Source organism: Polypterus senegalus, chromosome 3 (genome assembly GCF_016835505.1).
Source record: "Polypterus senegalus isolate Bchr_013 chromosome 3, ASM1683550v1, whole genome shotgun sequence".
Lineage (NCBI taxonomy): Eukaryota > Metazoa > Chordata > Cladistia > Polypteriformes > Polypteridae > Polypterus > Polypterus senegalus.
The window spans coordinates 41,759,588-41,783,416 of NC_053156.1; the positions used below are offsets into that span (position 1 = coordinate 41,759,588).

The window sequence follows — 23,829 nt, forward strand, 5'->3', positions numbered from 1 at the left end:
TCTTAGATGCTCCTGCAGGAACACGGAAGACGTTTCCCCACTCACCAACACTCATTTATTACTGGCCGGCATCTACCCTTGCTCTCTAGGCATTCACACTGCCTGCCCATTTGCCCGGACGTGAAAACCTCACCGAGCACTCAGTTAGTCCCTTTCGTCTGTGCTAAGAGTCCACATGCACGTCTGAGCCACGCGGCGTTTGTTATGCCGCGGGTTCACTCTTGTGTTGTATTTTGCTCTCTCCAGAGTTCCATCTTTTCATTCACTTACTGTTGTATTCTCACACCAACCCGTTTTAGACAACTGTGTCTTTCCAGAAGTGTTTAGCATTCAATAAATAATTATGCATGAGATTGACCATGTCTACCCAGCGCAGAGAGGCGTGGGTAAGCCGTTGAATCCCATTCGGGCTGCAAAGCGTGGAATTCCCACTAAGTGCGACTCATACACTCCCACTCATTACGTCCCTACCCTTTGTACACATCCCCCTCCCACCTCGCTATTACCGTGGTCAGGTGTCTTAGTGGATTATATATAGAAAAGCAGCCAAAACCGCACAGAGCAATGAAACGTCTACATGAGTCACAGCTGCATCTGGACTGTACAAAGACGACAACGACTCGAGTGACGAGTTTGAGGTGGGCACATGAGCAGGAAGTGCATACTGCACGAGAAATCGGCAGACTAGCATGACGGAGGGAGCGGAGTGGATGTCTTTCTCCTCTCCTCCTGTTCCACCCTCTGCGCCTGAGCGTGCACGGACGATTGTGTGTTGGTTTTTTCTGTGCATTGTTACAATGTTGCTTTTCTTGCTGAATTATTACATTAACGATTTTTCAAATGTTAATTTTCTCCCTGTGCTTAAAAATCATTTAAAAACCGGCCTGATTATGCGGCGTATGGTACACCGCGGGTTGGCTAGTATTTTATAAAAACCATAGCCATATTTTAGGTAAACTGACATTCATAGCTAAGCCAGTAGACAGAGTGAAAAAGAAGGTTAGCATTGGTGAAGCAAGAAACAGAAATAAACTGTTCTAGCATAAATAAACATATACTGATGAAAAAAAAGAAACAGGACCTTTTCTATAATGAGAAAACTATAGCTTTAGCTTGCGTACTTTAACAAAAAGTTGTCAATTTGTTTTAGTCCTCTGACCAGCAATCCAGTTTCTGCAGTGAGGTACTGCAACTTGCCAAAAACTTGTCACATGCTCTTTTACAAGTCCAAATGGACCAATGACCAATCAGTTCACTTTCAATTAATAATTAGGTCAAGCAAGCCAGAGGCCATGCTTGTTTGATTTTTTGTGCATTAGATAATGCCTTGAATGTGTGGAAGAAAAAAATAATCTCAGGAGTCACATGATCATTTAAGATAAAGTGTTTAGATATGCTTTCCATATACATAGAACTCATCTTGAAGAAATAGAATAAAGGGTTAATGTCAGAAACAGGAAACCAGATAAAGGTCAAGTTAACAACAGAGGCAAAAATGTAATACATAACATGTATTGAAAGATGACAAAGAGATCAGATGACCTGTATTCAACAAGATTGAACAGCTGTTAAATATGCAGACATTTCAAGTGTAATGGTTCAACCCAAATTATATAACAATAATCAAAAAAAATAAATACATGGCTTTTATTTTATATAGATCACTTGGATGTAAAACAACAAACTAACCAGAATAAATGTATGTATTGATTGACACTGTATATGAATTGAATAGTTTCCTGTATCCTTTGTCTCTCTGACCATCCTGTTATGTTGTAGAAGAGTGCTCCCTGTTCAAGCATTAGCTGAAGAGTAATAAATGATGCAGATGGACAACCTTTTCCCCAGCCTATTACTGATTTATCTTGTTAAGGGATAAGTTTCTTTCTTTAATTAAGATGTTGATTTCTACCAGAAATGTCACAAGAAACAGGAGAGGGGGCAATTGGCCCTCTATAGGTAGGCATGTTCTGTTCCCGCAAAGCATGACACTCTGGATTAAGCCAGTCTACCACATCTTTTCAAGGTTTTAGCAGACTGCCGGAACTGATGACCATCCAAGATCAGTCACCCCGAAGTGGTCGCACTGGAAAAGGTGTAACATGTTAGACTGGTCCATGTGGTCTGTTTTAGATCTGCCCCCTGAACTACAGATACAGTCCCCCTATCAGTAATAGGAAAGTAAAATAAAGACTCCATGCTGCCAGCCTTAGAACAAAATGGCCTCTTAAAAGCCCTCTGTTCACATCCACAATGTGACCATACAGCAGTATAATTTTAGGCCACACACAGCTACTGTGGTTTCAGCTGTGCTAAGGGATGGATGCTGGTGTGCAGTTCCTGTCATTTCCTCTAATCTTAATTCAATGGGGCACCTTTGGGATGTTCTAGATTGTAACATCTATAGTCACAGCCATCTTCCTTTCTTCAGGAACAGGATAATATCCGACAACTGCACATTCAGAAGTCATTTGCTCTGTTCACCAGAGGTGTCAAGCAGTAGGGGAAGCAAGAACTGTTGTTCATGTTTATATTTACTTTCCATTTGTTTTGTTGTTGTACTGTTTTATTTTGCTGCTATTTTTATAATTTCATTCTTATTTCAGCAATAAAGGATTAAGTTTTAGTCTAATGAAAAGTGTTGCAGTTTGTTTTGCCATCAGTAAATACTGCATACTGTAGATTCCAAAAGTGGATTCCAGACCACTTCATTTTTAGTACACTTTATTGAATTGTAGATTTAATTTCAAATGGATACATTTGCCATTTTACCCATCAATCAACATCCAATAACCCATAATGATAAAGTGAAAATGTTTTTAGAAAGTTTTGCAAATTTATTAAAACATCAAAAAACCTAATTTCTCATTTATACAAATATTCAGATCCTTTGCTTTGACACTCCAAATTGTGGTCTGGTCCATGCTGTGTGTTTTAAGTCTCAATGAGATGTGTCCAGAGCTTGATTGGAGACCACTTTTAACAAACTGAATTGTATGGACATCACTGAGAAAGGCGCAAACTAATGTATAGAAAGTCCACAATTCACATTGCTTGCCAAGACAGAAACCAAGCCATAAAGTCAAAGGAACTCTCTTTAGACCTCTGCAATCATATTGTGATGAGACATACTGTAGATCAGGGCAAAGGGGGTAAAAACATCTCTAAAGCTTTGAGTGGTTCCAGGAGCACAGTGCGCCTTAATAATTGTGAAATGGAAGAGATTTGGAACCACCTATGCTATTCCTAAAGTTGGCTGTCCTACCAAACCGAGATGCAGAGAAAGAAACATCTTGGTCAGTGAGGTAACTAAGGACCCAGTTGTCACTCTAATATATCTTCAGAAGTCCTCTGCTGAGATAGGAAAACCTGTTGAAAGATTGACCACCTCAGCAGCACTTCCTCAATTAAATGTTTATGATAGAGTAGCTAGATGAAATCCATTTTTGAGTAAAAGGCATATGACGTCACTTAAAGGAATCTAAGAGCATAAGAAAAAGATGACCTGGTCTGATTAGACAAAAACTGAACTCAATTATGTGTACTGAAGACCAGACACTGCTCATTGTTGGCTAATAACATCGCTATGGTGCAGCACGGTGGTGGCAGCATCATGCAATGGTGGTGCTTCAGAGCAACAGGATAGGGAGAATGGTAAGAATTGAGGGAAGGATGAATTCAATCAAATAAAGACAGGTCCTTGAAGAAAAATTGCTCCAGAGTACATGCAACTTCAAACTGTGGCAATGGTTCACTTTTCAACATGACAATGAGCCAAAGCATACAACCAAGACAATGCTGGAGTGGTGTTGGGACCTAGACTTTCACCCCATAGAACATCTGTGGAGAGACCTGAAGATGGCAGTTTACAGATGCTTTCCATCCAAGCTAATGGAGCTTGAGAGGATCTACCAGGAAGAATGGGGTAAACTGCTAAAATTCAAGTGTGCAAACCTTGCAGAGACTTACCCAAGAAGACTCAATTTCTATAAACTGTGCTATAAAATGCTGAAGTAAGGATCCTCAATAATAATATGAACAAGAGATTTTAGTTTTTAGCTTTTTAATAAATTTGCAAAAAGTGTGGAGCCTTTTAGATAAATTTAGCAAAGATTCTAATCTAATTTAATCCAAATCAGAAGACAATCTTCTATGAGTAAAAAGCTTGCTTGAAAGGTGCATTACAGGACAACGGCTTAACAGCTGTGTGGCATCCATATCTCCAATTTTTTATTAGATCTATGTTTTAATTTCAGAGTACATTGTGACTGGTGGTGGTTCCTGGCTCAGACAAGACTCTTTTTTGCTTACTTTGAAGTTTTAACAATGGCTTTGTTACAACCACACAACATCTCAAACCCGAAGCTTGAAGTCTTCTCTTCGTAGTTGAAAGTGACACATGCTTATACTGTATAACAGAGGTTTAGTAGCATTCCATTGACGTTCATCCTGTATATATAGTTTTTTTTAATGTTTATTAAATTGTAAGAGCTACAGTAATAAAAGGAAGCAAAGGGTATATATTTCTTTAAGTTTTCTTTTTTTTTTATTTTAGTGGGAAAAGGTGCCATTACAAAACTGGGCAGTATCAACACCCCTGCTGTGTGGGTGAGGCTTTCAGAAGGAATGGAAAAGCGGGCGAGAATGGGCATGCTCTCAATTCTCTGATGGCTGCTGTAAGGTAAGGGTTTTTCTTTTAGTTTCTTGTAATGTTTATTTTTTTTACTTTAATAATAATTATAATTTTTAAATATTTAAATGTAATATATTTTGTGTTGCAGGGTGTCCAAGTACTGAAACCCTTTTTCACATTTTATGCTACAGGTATTTGTTAAATGTAATATTTTAAAAGTTTTTTTTCATAAGTTCTTTGATGGCCACTGTAAGGATGTTCAAGTACTGAGGCCCTTTTTCACATTTTATGTTACAGCTGGTAAATTAAACTCACAGGAGAGAAGGACAAATTATTGTGTGGCCTCCATCTTACATTCAAAATAAAATAAATTACTACGCAGTGAGGGGTGCTTGGGAGGTTACACTTACTTCAGACACTGTCCTGTGAAGCACCTTTCATTGACTCTCCTGACTCTCAGAAGCTTGTCTTCTGATTTTGTTGTGGTTTGGGGCTGGCTGCCTAACCTGCTGCTGCCAGAGTTTCCTCCAGTTTCAAAGTTCCTTATGATGGTGTAGAGCATTGTACTCACTGACAGCTTATCTTTCTCTGCAATTTCTCTCATGGCTGATAATCATCTGTTTGGCTTACTTTGTTAATTTCCCTTTTCTCATCAATATGAATATACAGTGCAATATTGTCCTAATAATGTTTCAGAGGATGTAGCAACACACCTTCTTCTAACACCACTTTTATACAGATAAAGGGTTTGTCAGTATTCAACAAAATTTGGAAAACTTGAAGGAATTGTTTGCTTAATTAACTTCCATTTCTGCAGAAGAGTAGACACTCATTAAATGTCCCCTGAAATTTTTTTTTTTTCATTTTTTCAGTAACCTAAACTTTTTTAACCTCTGGCAGACTTCTGCTTATCTTTGCACCATTTAAGATCATGCACTGGATTTGAGCTGCTTAAATTTCAATAAAAACTGGAAAAATGGGGATATCCTAAAACTTAGATGTCTATATACCTATTTGAATGGTATACTAGGGGGTTTGCCCCCTGATCGCTTCGCTCACCAAACCCCTGGCCTGCGCTATGCATCAGCCACTTCTCGTCTCTGACACTCGCGTTGTGAAAAGGGGGGCTGAACGCACCCCAAGGAGATGCGGTTGCTCCTCCGAAACCCCCTCTTAAACGGTGATACAATAGGAAAGAAATATAGTTTTTTTACATCCTCTTTGCTCGATCAGCTGCTGATGCTGCTGCTGTGACATGTGACCTTGAGCATGGGAAAGGCGCTAAATAAATAAAATGTATTATTATTATTATTATTATTATTATTATTATTATTATTATTATCTGCATCTCATGCAGCACTTTGAACATTTAAAAGCCTGCACAGCAGCTGTCCTACTCTTTGTCTTTTATTTCTGGCCCTGGGTGTGGTTAAATCTGCTGGCACAAAGTCTCATCTCGCGGGACGTGAGTTTTTATATTTTTTAGTTTATGAATTATAAAACGGAATAAGAATCTGAAAATCTAACAACATCACATTAAAGTTTGATAAGTTCTGAAAAGAATGATACCAAACATATATATGTAGGTTTTAAAACAAGTCTGATTTAAAGTGTGACAAAAACGGGACATAAAAATGTCACATAACATCATTGTACAAAATCGTTGCACTTTTAGGCTTAGGATTTTATATATATAGAGTACATACTGCATACTGTATGTACTGTATATATGAATAATATATTCAAGTAATCAATATTATTTTATTCTTGCATATATTTCCAATGTGAACTTCATTTTGTCTTTATTTTTAGCTTTATTTTACTGCACCTATTTCGTTAGATGTTTCAGATATGTTCAAAGTCCTGATGCCCTCTTGGGTTTTCTTCAGTTCCCGGCTCATCCAGAGAGCTGTAAAGAGAGTAAGAGGAAAATTTGAATGTTTTTCTAACCAAAACAGGGACCTGATCTGCAAATGTGTCTAATCTGGGCCTTTTAGAGCATGACTCAGACATTAAATAATTGAGTTATTTTGAAAAATAAACTGAGAATACATGTATAATTTAAAATAAATGTTATTCAAGAAGAAATGTGGATTTATAGTAATCTCTGATTTATAGTAGGAAGTTCACAGCAATGATGATTGTGGCATAGTAAGAAAACAACAGCAAAGGTACCCAAAATACATAATTAAGGCAGAAGTCTTTAAATGCTAAAGCAGCGAAGAAATTAATCAACCAACATACATAAAATTGTTGCATTATTCACTTATCTTTTCTTGCTTTAAACTGTTTCAGTTTATTTAAAATATTTAAAAGCAAGTGAAATGTACCTTTTCGTTAGCACCATTTTTCCTTGTCTTAATATGTCCACTGTGGTTACTGAAGAGGGAGGTGGTGGTATATTCTGGGTGAAATGTAAAAGAACACATTTCCAAGGGCATGTGCCCCCTGTTGACTTTAAAATGTGATGTCCAAACCTTGTGAACTGATTAGGTTCATGTGATTTCATTTTGTAAATTCTAACATCATGACTGCTATTCGCTGCCAATTTAAGAGGTTATTTAGTGCTGCATTCCCTGTTTCTAGGGGTGTGGTTTCAAAGGTCGTGACCCACAGGTAAACTGTGCAATGGGATAATTTGCAGATTCAAACTATTAAAAAAAATTCTTTCTTCCCTTTCTGTTTGACCTCTTTACTGGTTTTCTTGACTTCAATTCTAGTTTATTGGATTTGGTAGCTAAGTTTATTTTTATTTTTGGTGATTCTATTGTTTTATATGCTTCTCCCAGTTAGCACAGTAAAATATCACCCGTTCACACCTTGGCATAATACCATGATAAAGAAAAAGCCTAGAAACTAGAGACTAGAAACCAACTTAGGACATTTTGTTTTTGACTTGTGCTTTGTTTTAACTTTAACTTTTGTTTGTCCTTAAAACTTTAGTAATTGTTTAGACTTTTTCAGAATTAAAGTCTTTTTTGCTAATAACTACAAACAATCCTTTAGATTTGCCTTTAATGAAAGACTTCTTTTGATTTCTTCCACTCATCATCAACATCCGGATCAACAGGATATGCTATAAGTTCTGTTCAAATATAGCAGTCATTTGGAAAAAGATGCGAACAAAAGAAGCAAAATGCTAAACAGTGTATAAAACATTTTTTAAATTTCAAATAGTTGTGGTCTTTCTTTCTAATTAGACAAGAAGAGCTGAGGATCTTTGCTGTTTATGTGGATACCCTTATATAGGAGAAACATGGCCACCATGTGTGATCATGTCCTCCTCATGACATCACAATATGATAGAAATCGTAAAAATAAAGAAAATAAAAGCAAAATTTAGTAGCATGAAAACACACAACTAGAATCTAATGTAAAAACATTTGAATCAAAAGTTTAGATCAAAAAATCTCTATAAACAGACACAAAGGGAGTACCATGTAAGTCTGAGGGCTGAATGATAGACAAGCTGCAGTCACTCTGGTTTAACACAGTCTCTGGTTCATCTCTGTCATTTGCTGATTTTCAGACTCCTCCATCCAATCTAATTTTTCTTCTTTAATTTTGTGTTTATATTATAAGAACTTACTTGATATATTACTGGATGGGATTGAAATTCTATTTTACTATTGTCACATATGCACATGTGTGGATTATCCTCCGAACTCATCTGAAGCAGGTAGTAACACTCCAGGTCAAGAGGGGGCGCTCACACTGACCTTCTCCTCTTTTCTTATCTATGGAGTAGAGAAAAGATGCCCAATAGAACAACTGACCCTGCCCCTTCTGGTTCACCACTTATAAAGCCAGCCGATGCCAGAAGGAGGCAGTCAGTTGTGAACACAGTGCACCACAGAATAGAACTCCCAATCACCTGAAGATGGTGAGAGAGAGAGACGTATCTCGCCAACTTAGCTAGATGGTTTCCTTATTTTGACTTTTCTTTTGTTACTTGTACTGACGGAAATAATGGCCCTTTTTAATTACATTTTGGTAACTGAATTAAACAGGGATGACTGAGTTAGCGCTACAATATTTATCTGTGGGATCTTGCCATGTCTTATTTGACCACACTATATAGTTGTATATATTTGTGATGTATGCAGTATATTTTTTACTATTCCTGTATATAATATTGTGATGGTGTAATAAGTTGTACATTGTGTTTTTAATTGCATTTACTGTACCTTGTTATGTGTTTGACTAGAGCACCAAGAGGGATTCCTAGCAGTTATGTTGCCTGCACCGCTGGTGCTAGGTTATTTTGTGCCCTAGGCCAAGCTTATTAATGTGCCAACCGACTGTTTGGTACCTAACCCGTGTGGCTGGGCTTTCCCCCCCCCTTAGGATCTGTGCCCTAGTTAAATGTCTGATTCACTTTAATTGTGATGCCAGCCCTGGTTGCCTGGCTGTAAAATTCAAAGTTAAGTTAAAAAGATTTGAGGTGAATACTTACAATGATGTACTAAGGTGATAACAGTTCCAAAGAGCAGAACACAGATACCCATTAAAAAATAAAGGCTGATCTTTCCAAGTCTAGAGTCCATATTAAATCCCAAGCTTGATTTCTGACCTAAAAGAGAAACATTTGAACGCACAGAATGAAGACACTTCACTAAGCCACACCATCAGAATGAGTAACATAAAAATGCATGTGCTAAGTTACCTTGTAATAAATAATAATAATAATTCTTTACATTTATATAGCACTTTCTCATTACTCAAAGTGCTTGTGAATTATTCTTTCTGCTTATGATTTCTCTTTTCAGTGTGAAGGCATACGGGAATGAATATTTTGAACCCAGAAGGCAAATCAGAAATGTAGAGATCTCAAAATAAAACATACAGTACCTTTTGTTTTGAAAAAGCTGTCTTCCTCCATGTCCAGGGTATAGTGTACCTGAGGCTCATGTGCCATGATGCTGTCAAATTCCTAAAACAGTTTAGATATATACTCTCACACACAAACATAAATCATTATTATTGAGCTTCAGGCAGTTAATGAATTTTATTGCTCATCAAATACTTAATATGGAGTAATAACAAGAAATAACTAATTTGTAGTCTATTATGCTGTTTCAGCAACTAACTTTGAAGATATTGCAACAGATGCCATCTAAAATCTACTACTTCCTTTTTCTTTTGTAATATTGCTTGAGTTATGGTGATTTAAATTGTGTTGCTTGTTGAAAGATCCAAAGTATTATGAAGTGAGGCAGATAATAATGAAGCAATTTGACAAAGATTTAACAAGTACTTGGAGTAGCATACAGATGAATTGGAGCATTTCACATTATTATTTAATTCATACAAGAGTCAGTATTTACATTATTAAATGATTTTGTAACAATGAGTCATATTCAAAAGTAATAGTCATTATAGAATAAAATTCCATGTGTTAATAGACTATATTAAATACATGTTTTTAAACAGCACTTTACAATGGAGTTAACAACAGAGCACAAATGAACTTGTGGTTCAACAGCTTTCATACACAGCAGGCTGCAATTGAAGTGACTGGAAAATGGCATCAATTGATGTGTTTTATGGTCTGTGACTAATTGTGTTTCAGTTTTCCTACATATAACATTTTTGGTAGTATACCCAATAGAACAATAATTAGCAACTGAAAAAATATCTAATAATACAAAATTCCCAATATTAGAATAAAATCAGCTTCAACATTAGTCAATGAAATGTGAAACGGAACTGAAATAAGTTTCCTATCTAGCTATTAATATTAGTGAAAAACAGTAATTTGTTAAAAATATATAAATAAGAACTTGGAGAGGAACTGATTGGAATATGAATGATACAGGATAGGAAAGAAGATTAGGGGCTTGCTGCAATTGTTAGATAGATAGATAGATAGATAGATAGATAGATAGATAGATAGATAGATAGATAGATAGATAGATAGATAGATAGATTGATTGATTGATTGATTGATTGATTGATTGATTGATGGCCTCTGGGAAATTCAGGCTTCCAGTAGCTCAAACACATCAGTAAAACTTGTTAAAAATGATTATAAAAGCAAAGAGAACAAACCTAAATAAAAAAAAAAATTAAAATGGGTCAATTGTTACAGTACTAGAAAGTAGAGTGGTGATCAGGAGCCTCATGTATAAATGGTGCCTATGCACAAAACTGTTGCGTAAACTTGTTTCCACATTCAAATCGCAATGTATAAAACCTAAACTTGGTATACATTTCCACGGCAGCTCAAACCCTGGCGTACGCAAGTTCACTACTCAGTTTTGCAGACTGGTGGCACCCAGCGTCAAAGCAGTTCTACTGTTCCTGTGTGGTTACCCTTTCTTTTTTAGATCTACATTCCTAATGCGGCTTTATAAATACACTGAAATTAACCAGATATTGTTTATTAGTTTAATGCATCTGATTGTAAATAATCAGTAACAATATAATGGTCCACAGAGTGGTCAAACTATTCCAAACACCATAGCTGCTTTAGCGTTGCTACTGTCACTGCACCTTCTTCTTCTTTTAGCTGCTCCCGTTAGAGGTTGCCACATCGGATCATCTTTTTCCATATTACTCTCAAAGCACCACTCAGAGTATTTATATCACTGTATGTGAGTGGGGAATCACAGCTCTACAGCAGCTGATAGGAAAGAGAATTATCAGTATACAGCATCAAGCACACACTGCCTCAGCAATGCTGTCTATTGAACTGTTCTCATACGGCAAACACTTCAGAGCCTTTCTTCGTGGTTAAGAAACAGTGTCATCCCAAGAGCTCAAAACTCGATCAATCAGTCCATCAAGTGCTCCTTGTAGAACTGTTTGTACTTATAAGTACAATCATCTCACTGTAAACTTGCGCTACAGTAATAATATTGCACAACCTGAGCCACTTTATAAAGCGCGTATTTACATATGATGACAATATCATTTTTAAGATGAAATGCAGAAAAATGTGTTTATTATATTATACAGATAAAACTTTAACTTCATTTAAATAATCCATATTGTTAATAATTAAACATGTGAGGACATGGTGCCGTTCACGGATTGTTCCTGCCTCGCACTGTATTCTTGCTGGTGCTGACGTGACACTGGAAGGATAGATGGATAGAATAATTAAACATGTACTACGAAGATATTTCAATGTTCATTAAAAGTTTTGAAGAATCGGCATTCTAAGCTTACAGATGGCTTAATGTCTATTACAGAGCTGATTTTGTGTCAATTTGGTATTTGGAGAAATAAAAGTAAGGACAGGAATTGGAGGTTAGTACATTTGAAAGAGACAGTACTGCTACAATAAAGTATTTCATCGAAGGTCGCGCATGGCGCAGCAAGCATCTTGCGTGAGACATGAGCAATCACTGCTCCACCGTGTTCCCATGTTCAATAACATGCTTTAACTCCTATCATCATGAAAATGATATCACGTATACATCTCAGTATTTTAATTATTCACAGAGCTGTAATATTACGAATGTAATGGATTCTGTGCACTGTCGGAGGAAGAGGAAGCACGTAGTGATTCACACATATAGAGCACATAAAAGACCAAATACAAAACAAAGCATTTAACGTGCTACTTTAGTTATAATGGGATTTGAGAAACTAGTAAATTAAACAATTATGAGATGAAGTTTATGATGTGATTAAAGTGGAAATTTCAAGATTAAAGTTGACATTTCATGCTTTTTTCCCACTGTGTGACTTTTTTTTTTCTCTGTACCCTAATAAGCTTTCATATGACACTCAGACTGTGGAATATGACTCGCCTTTTCATAGCGACTTTGATATCTGACAACTTCTTTTTTATTTCGGGCACTGTGCGACTTTTCAAGTTTCTCCGACATGCTATGTTATTCGATCAACTTCCTTTTGTTGTTTATACCACTGTTTAAACCGACAAATAGTATGTTTTTCCTTGCCTCCAGTTGGTATTCTCTGAAATTCTATTTCCCTTGTGCTTTTGCCATTGCCTTTTCACAGAAGGCTGAGCTTAAGTTCTATTTATATTGATTTGCATATTCAAAGAGGTGTAATTCTTCAAGGAGTTGGGGTGGGGCAGCAGGTGCATGCATGTGCGTTACTTTTCATGCTGACTGGGATTTACGTAGCAGAAAAACATGGAAGATGGCGTATTTATGCATTTGGATTTTTTCGTGCATAAGCACATTTCCGCTTTTGTGCTTATGTCATGTTATAGTGCGAAATCTATGCACGCCGTTATGCATGAGGCCCCAGGTCATGAATTACTTGTATTGACAACAGCATTATAAAATCACACGGCAGTTGGAACTAATGAACTTCTAAAGCTTCCCTGTTTACTTCCCTGATCCACCAAAATGTTGTGGAGAGGGTGACTGCTATTGTCAGTGATGGCCTGTACCTTCTTCCCCATCCACCTTTCCACCACAATTCCCAATGAGTCCACAGTCCTGCCCAGCAGCGAGCCAGCCTTCTTCACCAGCTTGTCCGGACTCTTAGTGTTTTTATCTGTCATATTGCCCCCCCAACAAACAGCAGCAAAAACAAGGACACTGGCAACAACTGTCTGATAGAACAAAGGCAGCATTTCACTACATACATTGAATAATCCAAGTCTTCTGTGGAAAAAGAGCTTGCTTTGCCCCTTCCTATAGGAGACATCTTCGTTCAAAAGACCAGTCAAGTCTATCTTCAAGGTGGACACCTAGATAGTTATAAGTCTTCACCAACTCACTGTACTCCCCTTGGATGTTGACAGGCTGAAGGGGGAGCTTAGACCTGTAGAAATCCACAATTATCTCCTTGGTCTTTGTTGTCGTCCTGCCCATTCCTACAATTTATAATAGCTGTATCATCAGAAAAAAAGTCTGACTTATATTTAATGTTTGAAGTGAAAACGAATGGGGCTAGAGCAGTCCCTTCTAAGGCCCGGTGTTGCTCACTACTGTCCCGGAGTCACATGTCCTCAGTTTGAAAAACTGCAGTTGTCCAGTCAGGTAGTTATGACTCCAGAAGGTGAAGGTGGAATCCGCTCCCATTCTCTCCTGTTTATCTTTAAGAATGAAAGGTTGGATGGTGTTGAATGCACTTGAAAAATCAAGAAGCATAATCCTCACATTACACCCCATTTTATACAAAAAGTAGTGGGTCAGGAGCATGTAACATGTAGAGGATTAGATTTACATATTTAGCTGATGCCTTTATCCAAGGAGACTTACAACACATATGATACAATTGGTTACATTTCTTTTTTTTTTTTGGTTTTCTGATTGGAGCACATGCAGATCAAGTGATTTGCTTATAGTCACATAGTGTCAGTAGCAGGATGTGAAGTCACAAACTTTGGTTTTGAAGTCCTTAACTGCTACAAAACACTGGTTGAGGATTGTGTCTGCAATACCAATGTGCTCCTGGTATACAAACTGTAGGGGATCCAATGCATGCTGAACTTGTGGTCTGAGGTGACGCAGGAGCAGCCACTCCATTGTCTTCATGAGGTGTAGTCATTTATCTCAGTTGGCCGCCCAACTCTGGAAACACAAGACATGATGTTTTCCACACGGTTGGGACCCTCCCACCTTCAAGATTCATACAGAATAATATCTGTAGAGGCCCAGCCAGTTGATATACACACTCTCTAAGCAGTTTGGGACACACACCATCCAGACAAGGCGTAGCTTCCTCAGCTCCTCCCTCCTCACCTCATCTACTGTGAAGAGTAGGGAAGTGGGACCCGGTTTAGCAAATTTTGCTGTAATGGTGTCAGGGTTGCTGCAACATTGAGGAGCCAAGTACATCTGGGACTGAAGGGTTAGGTGCTTGACACCAGAGATCAGGGGCTTAAGACAGTGTAGTCCCGACCTCTTTACTTCGATGTTTTGAACCTGTTCCATGTCTTCAGTCAAGGAAGCTGACCCTTCCCATGTTATTTCTTACTTCAAATACCATTAAAGCTGCAGTTTGACAATGCTGGTTCTTTAACATAAAAATTTGGAAATAATATTGTTAAATCAATCCACTCTTACATATGCTTACATAATTGTTTTCCCCTTCTACTCATTTCCAGAGAAGTGACTTTTTTGCACTCTGTTAATGAACTTGCTTAAAGCAGCAGTAGGAGGGCACTGTTGTGTCAGCTGTTTGCACGTGAACACTCTCCCTGACATCTGACTCACTTGCAGTGGGCACCCAAGCAGCTATCAGATAAGTATAACAGGAAAATATGCAAAATATACAAGTTCAAGCAACCACTTTCAAGGTGAAATTAAAACAGCAAACTAATCTGTAGCTAAAGTCATGCGGAAAGTTTTCCATTTTAAGGTGGATAAGTTCCCAAATAAACTATGCTTATCAATGGGAGACTTTGAAATTTTAAAACTTTGTGCAGTTTAATTTGATCAAGGTATCTGAAAGAAAATTGTTTCATATAGTACAGTAGATCTCATAAAAATAGAGTTATTGAATGTAAAAAATTGTGAAGATCAAACTCTGTGCTGTGCAGATCTAACACAATGTGCTGCAGTTCAACACTTTCTGGAAAATATGGTGAAAAAAACATTACTGGTCTTTCTTTCTTTCTTTCTTTCTTTCTTTCTTTCTTTCTTTCTTAACAAACAAATTGAGCATTTGTTTCTGAGCAAACATATTTATAAGGTATTTAAGGATTTGCTGAAGTTCATTAACATAAAAAACAAAACAAAAGTGAATCACAGAATACTATTTTACTTTAAGCAATCAATAAATAAGTTAGTAAAAGAAATGAAATACTGCATGGGCCTTTTACAAGACACTATACTGTATGATAATGTTTAGTCTGTGGGATTTTTAAAGTTTGTCTTCACCGTTCAAAAAATGTAAGATGCCAATCAATCAAATATTTACAGTATAACATGATGGAATTTCAAAGTTTAACCAGCAAATCTTAACTACACTCATGTCATGGGGCTGAGTGAAGGTAGCCAACTAAATTTAGCAAGAAAAGTGTCCCAGGCTGTGTGAGGGCTTTCCAAGATATACACCACTGCAATACTTTATAGATAATTACAGTGAAAAAAGGAAAGTGCGTGGTGCAGGTTCTAATAGTAGGAAAAACATTATGTTGGGAGGAGACAAGGCAGTGTGGAATGGATACCATTTAACTACAAACCAATGTGATTCACTTTGGTAAAAATGTGTTGAACATCTGGTAAAACCACAACTGCATAGTATTCCATGAATCATAACCAGATTTACAAGGAGAATGTGTTTTGTCCTTCTCTTAGCTCATCATCTATATGTCTGTTTATGTATTCATAATCTGAAGGAAACTCTTTCTTGCTGGACAGAAAGTCAAGCTGATGTGGGGGGATCTTGTAAGTATGTGCCAGGAGTAATGCTGAAGAAAGGAAAACTCGTCTCACCTAATGATCATAACCCTTTAGATACAGCAACAAATCAAGGAGGTTAGCTTGCCTTAGGAACCCTCACTAGTCACCCTATGAATGTTTTTTTTTCATACTGAATAGAAATGAAGGAATAAAAATGCAGGTTCAGTTCACTGAGTACTTGCATAAGCATGATCTATAGGCCCATGCAAAGCCTTTGAATCTGACACAACTAATTATCTAGGAGTGCTTTTGAATCATTGCTTTCTAAGAAATTCGTTTTTAGATTTTTTAGGATTTATTTTTTATTTTTGTTTAAATATAGCTAAATCATAAACATATAGGAGTAAGGCAGAGAATAATTTGAACTCCTCCAGCATGCAGTATTTTGATCATACTACTTTACATGACACACACAGAGTTAAAAAAAGCCATGAGAAATCAAAATTGAAATTAAAAATGTACATTTATTGTCTTTTATCCAAAAAGCGTAAAACAAACACAGGCAGAAGATGAAAACATGGATATGAAAGCACAGATTGAAGCATCAAATACAACAAAAAGCCTTGGCAAAAAAGCAGTGGAACACCAAGAGGCAAAATCCTAGACCAGTGGCAGCCAGTGCTCCTTCTTCACTTTTCTAGACCTCCTTTCAGATGACTTCTAAATGAAAAGGTATTTCTACTGAATACAAATAGATAGCTAGGGGAAAACTGTGTGTAAGGAGGAGCCAGAGCAGAGCCAAGACTCCTGATTTCACCTGGACAGTTAATACAGTACAACCTCCATTGTTAAGAAGGTAGAGCAGCAAGGCAAGCCTACCTCCTTTCATTCTTAACATATTCTACATGGGCACCATCGAGAGTGTTCTGACCAGCTGTATCACCTTCTAATTTGGAAACCACAGCATCTCTGACCACGAGGTCCTACAATGAAGAGTGTCTACAGCAGAAGAGATCACTGGGCTTCTCTACGCTCCATTAAAGACATATTTATTAAGTATTTCAGACTACTGCATTGTGAAAGACTGCTAACACCCTTCCCATGGTCTTTTTGTCTTACTTCCATCTGGCAGAAGTACTGTAGCATTTGAACCAGTTCTACCAGGTTCTGCAACAGTTTTTATCATTTAGCTGTCCAGACTCAGAATGTTCTGCTGCCCTCCGTTCCCCCCAGATGAGCTCCTAGTAGTTTATATGTATATAGGATGGCTGTTACTGTTGTTATTATTCTTTACTACTACTGTATCTATTTCAATGTGTTACTATCAATTCATTTGCCTGTTTATTAGTATTGTATAGTGTTGTCTAGTAAAGTTGAGCATAGTTTAGTATAGTACCATTTTTTGTTTTGTCTTACACTCTACCTGTATTTTGTAAGGTACTGTAGGTACTCTTTATGTATATTATGCACTAGAGACCTGAGGAAGGTTATTTCATGTCGCTGTATGATGAAACACTGTGCATGGCTGGTATGATTGTAAAGCCACTTGACTTGACTTGACTATCATTTTAATTTAATTGATGTTTGTAGATTTACTGACTTTCTTCATATCATAAATGTGAAGGCTTTTGAATAATCATAGTATACAGAGTTTATGTTGGCACCAGTATTTAACTATTTGACTCTCTAAAGCTATCAGTTTTTGGAACACTGTATTGTTGGTATGTTTTCCAGAATATAGGCAGCATTAATATTTAGATTTAGTTGCACTGTTATGTCATTTTAGCATTGCATGGTAATTGAAATCCATTCATATATTTTCTGCTCCAGCCATTTTACATGCAGTGCCTTGCCTACCACCTTCATTAATGACCTTCTAAACTCCATCCATCCATCCATTATCCAACCTGCTATATCCTAACTACAGGGTCACAAGGGTCTGCTGGAGCCTATCCCAGCTAACACAGGGTGCAAGGCAGGAAACAAACCCCGGGTAGGGTGCCAGCCCACTGCAGCCTTCTAAACTCTCAAAATGGAATGTACAACTTAGCTAACCAACTCCACTAAATCCAGCACCACCATCACTTGAAAGAGCTTTTCCAGTGCTTGGAGTTTGCAAGATGAATACTATTACATTGCATATAAATAAAACCTCATATTTATTACACATTCTGAAGGAAGAATAATACAATACAATACAATACAATACAGTTTATTTTTGTATAGCCCAAAATCACACAGGAAGTGCCGCAGTGGGCTTTAACAGGCCCTGCCTTTTGACAGCCCCCCAGCCTTGACTCTCTGAGAAGACAAGGAAAAACTCCCAATAAAAACCTTGTAAGGAAAAATGGAAGAAACCTCGGGAAAGGCAGTTCAAAGAGAGACCCCTTTCCAGGTAGGTTGGGCGTGCAGTGGGTGTCAAAAGTAGGGGGTCAATACAATACAATATATAATATATATAATACAATAAAATAGAAGGCAATTTGTTCATTTTGTTTTCTTAATATTTCAGCAAAGTGTTTTTCCACCCATTTATATATTTTGAAACATAATCATAAGATTTTCATTTCAGGGTTGTGGGAAATAAAGACTAAATGTAGACAAGGGAACCAGAACATCCACTTACACACACACTCACTGCTGGAGCTGTGAATGAAGATCAGTATGCTGCTGTGCCAATCTATTACTGTACTGCATGTGGTATAATAAGAACTCTCCTGTAAGACTGGCTGCCTGTCTGTATCATTCTGTTGTACATGATAAGATTTGCTCTTGAGCAGTTCTTGAACCTAATCACTTCAATTGAGCTCTGCCAAATACACAAGCTAATTAAAAGGGCAGAAATGACTAACATTCTGGAGATGCTGGCAAAGGAGAGAATTTAAACAAAACTGGGTACCATCACGAACAATGCTGCATATCCTCTTTCTGACTGACACAGAGGACTTTCAGTCAACAAATTATTCAGAAAAAGCGTGTCAAGGAATACTACAGGGGCTCCTTTATACCAACAGCAATATGTCTGCCTAATGCCTCACTATGACTGTGACAGCTAGTTAGTAGTTTTATATCTTAATTTTCTTCCTTTTTAGTCATTCTAATGCGTGTTCAGACCATAGTGTGTGTGTGTATATATATATATATATATATATATATATATATATATATATATATATATATATATATATATATATATATATATATATATATATATATATATTTATTTATTTATCCCTGGGAACAAATAAAGTTCATTCAAACCCAGAACTGTTCCAGTGATCCTTCTGAAATTTTCTTCTCTATTATCACTAGAATTCATTCTTTAGGTAATCATAACAAACAAGTCATAAAAAGGTTTTGGATACTAAGTAAAGAGTGATTTTAAAAAGTGTATTACTTATACAATACATTGGATAAGCCCTTCACTGATATTTTTGGATCCTTGGAATTTCATAGATTATAGTCTCATCACAATTAGTGTAGATTTATGAAATTTTCCAAAACACTTTTTACAGGCCACTGTGACATCACAGAGCTGTAGCAGCCATGTGCAGAACATTCATGCATGTACACTAAGAGGTCGCTGCCCAATCAGATTTGCATATACTTGAGGGGCACATTAGCTGACCGTAATGAGAATATTATGAGCACTGCCACCAAATAAATAACTCAGATCCCTGAGCACTCCTCATGTCTCCCGCAGTACTTAATGGCTGGATAATGCTGATCCACTTATGAGTCAAAACAAGCTTTAAAGGAGCCCAGAATGAGACCCTGTGTAAATAATCATAACAACAAAAGATTGAATATTTACAGGGCTTTTCTGTCTTCTTAATGGAAGAAGAAAAACACAAGGTCCTTGCACAGACAAATCCAAATGATTTTGCCAAACTCACAGCAAAGCAAACTTCATGGGGTTCACTCATCACTAATCACTACATGGTCAGTTGGAGGTGTTTACAATTTTATTTTAGTTTATGGAATTTTTTTTTACCATTTAGCACAGTTGCATTTTGATTTTGTGATGGGTGCCACCATTTTGGGATTCTCGCTTAGTACATGTGGCTCCCAGTTGTTAGGGGGTATAGTCCGCCATCTGGCATCATCTATACAATACTTTAAATATCAGTGTGATGGTTCTCGCTCTATTCAATATTGCAATATTGTGGATAACCTTAAGGAGAGGTGTCCAACACTGATCATGGATGGGCACAGTAATTACAGGTTTTCATTCAAATCCTTGTCTTTTTTTATCCTTTACTCACCATATTCAATTTCTTGTATTAGGAATTTGTCATTTTTCACATACCCCAACTTACTCTCCAGAGACACACACACAGTTTTGAGGTCAGAGTGCAGGGCCAGCTATTTTTACAGCACCCCTGGACAATTGCAGGTTAAGTGTTTTGCTCAAGGGCCCAACAGCATTCCATCTGTCACTGCCAGGATTTGAACCCGCAACCTTCAAGTTACTGGCCCAGATCTTTTATTAATAAGTGACCAATGTTTGCTACTAATTTGCTTAATTTGCCTAAATTTAAATTAACATGCTATTTAAGACTCAGACCCCATAATTGTTTATTTTTTCCTTAATTATCAGCCAAACAATAATGAGATATAAAACGAGCCAAGTACAACACCATCTCGCCTATGTCCATCATACAATATCTGAAAATAAAGACAGGTGAAGCGCTTAATAATGTTGATCTGCTCAGGTTCACAAAACACTTTAATGGTGTTCTGAGAGAAAAAAGAAAAGCAAAAGTATTGGAAATGTCTTCTGTGGTAGAATGAGAGCGCCAACAAGCCATGTAGTTAAATAATGGATTTAATTAATAGCAAAATTCAGTTTCTAATTAAGAAACTGGTTACAGTGAAATTGATGGAGTCTGAGGGCCCAGCTTAGCTGGTCATCTATTGGCTCACAACATATTTCGTTTCTGTTTAGCTGCCATTTAAAGAAAAAATAAGCAATTAAAAAACAGCACAATTAAAATGAAAAAAGTTCAACAACAGTAGAAATTGGTCTCTGATGAAGAAAGTGGCAGGAAGTAAAACCTGCAGCCACTTTGGCCCTCCAGGATCAGAGTTTGACATTCCACACAGGAAGATTTGTGCGTGTGCTATTATAGTGCACTCCGGCTTAGATATGAGTTAACTCATAGTAGGCAATCTATAGATGGACGCCACCTATAACTTATCTTGTTAAATGTATTGATGACGATAGAATCAAATACTAGCATCTTTGTGGGTAACACATGTTAATAGATGATAGTGGGCATCTGAAATAAGAGTGATAAACCAGCATGGCATCACAGAACAGACAAGAGTTGTAACCAAAAACTAGTAAATTCATTTGTAATACATATACTATAAATAAAGAATAGTGGGCATCTGAATAAGAATGAAAACTCAGCATTTCACTCTCAGTTTTTGTTTTTATTAATATTAGCCATAGTTTGAATAACATTTATTTTTCACAAAAATAATTTAGGTAAGTATAACCACGACCATCTGAATATCTCTGAATGATTAGAATCTCTCCACTATAAAGTTTAAATGGAAATTGCATCATTTGATTGTAATGAATTGTGCAAGATCTACTGTAACGTATTAGACTCAGCTGAGTTACGCACAGTGCACAAAGCATTCTTCTAATTATGCTAAATACGAGGTAACTCAAATAATTTTTTAGAGGAAACAAATTTTGCTCAATAACAAAATGCATTAAATTTGAATATTAAAGTAAACACCCTGCTTCTACATTGGCACCAGAAAATCCTTTTTCTGTTTACACTGTGGTAGTCAACACAGTAATGAATCTCCAGTTTCCCATCTGTTTTTCTGCCTTAAGACTTTGACTTGTCCCCTGATTTGTTTCTCACCCTTTCTCTGGTTGTGCCAGCAGTGCAAAAAGGGGTGTTTAAACTGGCCTTAATATTGAATATACAGATATGTAATAATCTCTACAATGATTCTAATAGAGAATTAAAACCAGACATGAAAAGCAACAATCTAAGCAAAAACTGAAGACATTGCAAACATTTAGACATACTATTTTTAAAGAATCAAACAATAAGCATTGAGGCAATCCATTGGAAAATTAATAATATATTTGTCCAATAAAGGGAAACAAGAGCCATGGTAAAATGCCACTTTTATTTATTTCAAATCACTTTTTAAGCGACCAAAGCAATATTCATAAAACAATGCATCAACTAATCAATCACTGTTAAAAAATAAAGCACAAGTTTACAATAATAAAACAGAAAGTAACATAAAATCACAAGAGATTGATATAAAAAAATTAGAAAAGCCCATGAAACATCATTCAAAAAGAAGCAACAAGCATTACTGATCAGCTAAATGCAAACATTTTAAAGTTGACATATTAAAGTGCTAAGCTGGAAATAAAGAAAATATCAGACCTGTGAGATTCCCTCCTGGTGCTCCGTTACTCTTTTACGTCCCAGTCAATCTAGGGAAATGAGAAGAAAAGGCGGTGATTTCCCATACAGTTCCTCATAGTTCAGATGTTTTGCTTATAAATGCATTTTGACAGCTGTTATTGAGATTTGTATTTGGAAAAAGGAAGAAGTCCTGCAGCAACAGGCGGGTGAAGTGTTGTTTTCTTGTTATTTAAGTATTTTGTTTAGCCTGTTTAGCTTTTATATCTTTAATCCTCGTATGTTTTGTGAATTTAGTTCAAAGTGCTTTTTGCTTTGTTTATTACACAAGTTGCCCACATCCTGCCCACATGAAAGGCTGGGCTATTTCTGTGGATGGTCCTGCTCTTTAAAAAAAGCTCAAGAGAAGGATGATTCCAGATGAGCTAGTAGCCTGTCGTCCCCCTTTGAGAAGCTAGGGAGAACATCATGGCCACAATTACTGAAGCTGGGAATCTCTGGAAAAAAACAATCAAAAGACAGAAGGCATGAGGAGGAGCAAACACTTTTAAGCCATGGAGCAATTGTGGTTACAGAAGAGGACTGAGGGAATGAATGCCTTAATGACTGCTTCTTAAATGGAATTAAATTGAACTGAAATAAAAAAAAATATCATATGCTGAAATAATTTCTCCGTTGTCACACACTACAGCATTATCTTGGAGGCTCTGCCCAGCACTTAAAATGGGGGATAAGTCTGAGTGAAATGCAGTTACTAACCTCTCTTCCTTTTCCCACCCCAGAGCTGAGGACGAGCCAACAGAATACCAGTGACCTTCCTCTGAATTGACTGGTAAGTCTCACCTCTTCCTGTCCCAAATATGTAAAGGAACAGAGCCAGCTGGAAGGCAGCGTGTATTATTGAACCCCTGGAGCCACATTAGCCCACAGTAGCACTTTCTCTGAGACTGTTTTAAAAATAAACTAGCTCAAAACTGCTTTTTGTTTCTTTTCCCTTTATGTTTTGGGGTTCTTTAGGAGACCCCAATTCTTTACTCTCTTATATATCTTCACAATATGTATTTTTAAGTTGTTTTTTCTTCTTTCACTATAGACATTGTAGTCATTGTGTTAATTTTAAAGGCTGCAAGTTGAATCGTCATGATTTTCTATATTTTAACAGCAAAAAGTGTTCTTTTATGTACACTCTTGAAAATAAACGTACCATAGTGTTTCTTTCCAGCGATGCCATAGGGGAATCATTCTTGGTTCCAAAAAGACCCAACCACATGAAGGTCCCATCTTCTTTATCTTTCGGCTGTTCCTGTTAGGGGTTACCACAACAGATTATCTTTTTCCATATCTTTCTGTCTTCTACATCTTGTTCTATTACACCCATCACCTGCATGTCCTCTCTCACCACATCCATAAACCTTCACTTAGGCCTTCCTGTTTTCCTCTTCCCTGGCAGCTCTATCCTTAGCATCCTTAGCATCCTCCCAATATACCCAGCATCTTTCCTCTGCACATG

The 23,829-nt window shown here is 36.9% G+C and overlaps 1 protein-coding gene across 2 annotated transcripts in view; it reads right to left on the bottom strand.

Moving 5' to 3' along the window:
* Nucleotides 1-22,817, bottom strand: part of LOC120525078 (C-type lectin domain family 10 member A-like) — a 35,965-nt gene extending 13,148 nt beyond the window's left edge. The window contains exons 1-4 of one of the 2 annotated variants that reach the window (XM_039747054.1): nucleotides 22,341-22,817; nucleotides 9,485-9,566; nucleotides 9,090-9,206; nucleotides 6,462-6,542 (exon numbers count right to left, since the gene is read on the bottom strand). In XM_039747054.1, the coding sequence (XP_039602988.1) occupies nucleotides 6,462-6,542; nucleotides 9,090-9,206; nucleotides 9,485-9,551 (265 nt within the window). In that variant the 5' untranslated portion in view covers nucleotides 9,552-9,566; nucleotides 22,341-22,817. The remainder of the gene's footprint in view (nucleotides 1-6,461; nucleotides 6,543-9,089; nucleotides 9,207-9,484; nucleotides 9,567-22,340) is intronic. The other variant, XM_039747055.1, reaches the window with a different exon arrangement.
* Nucleotides 22,818-23,829: the final 1,012 nt, after the last annotated feature.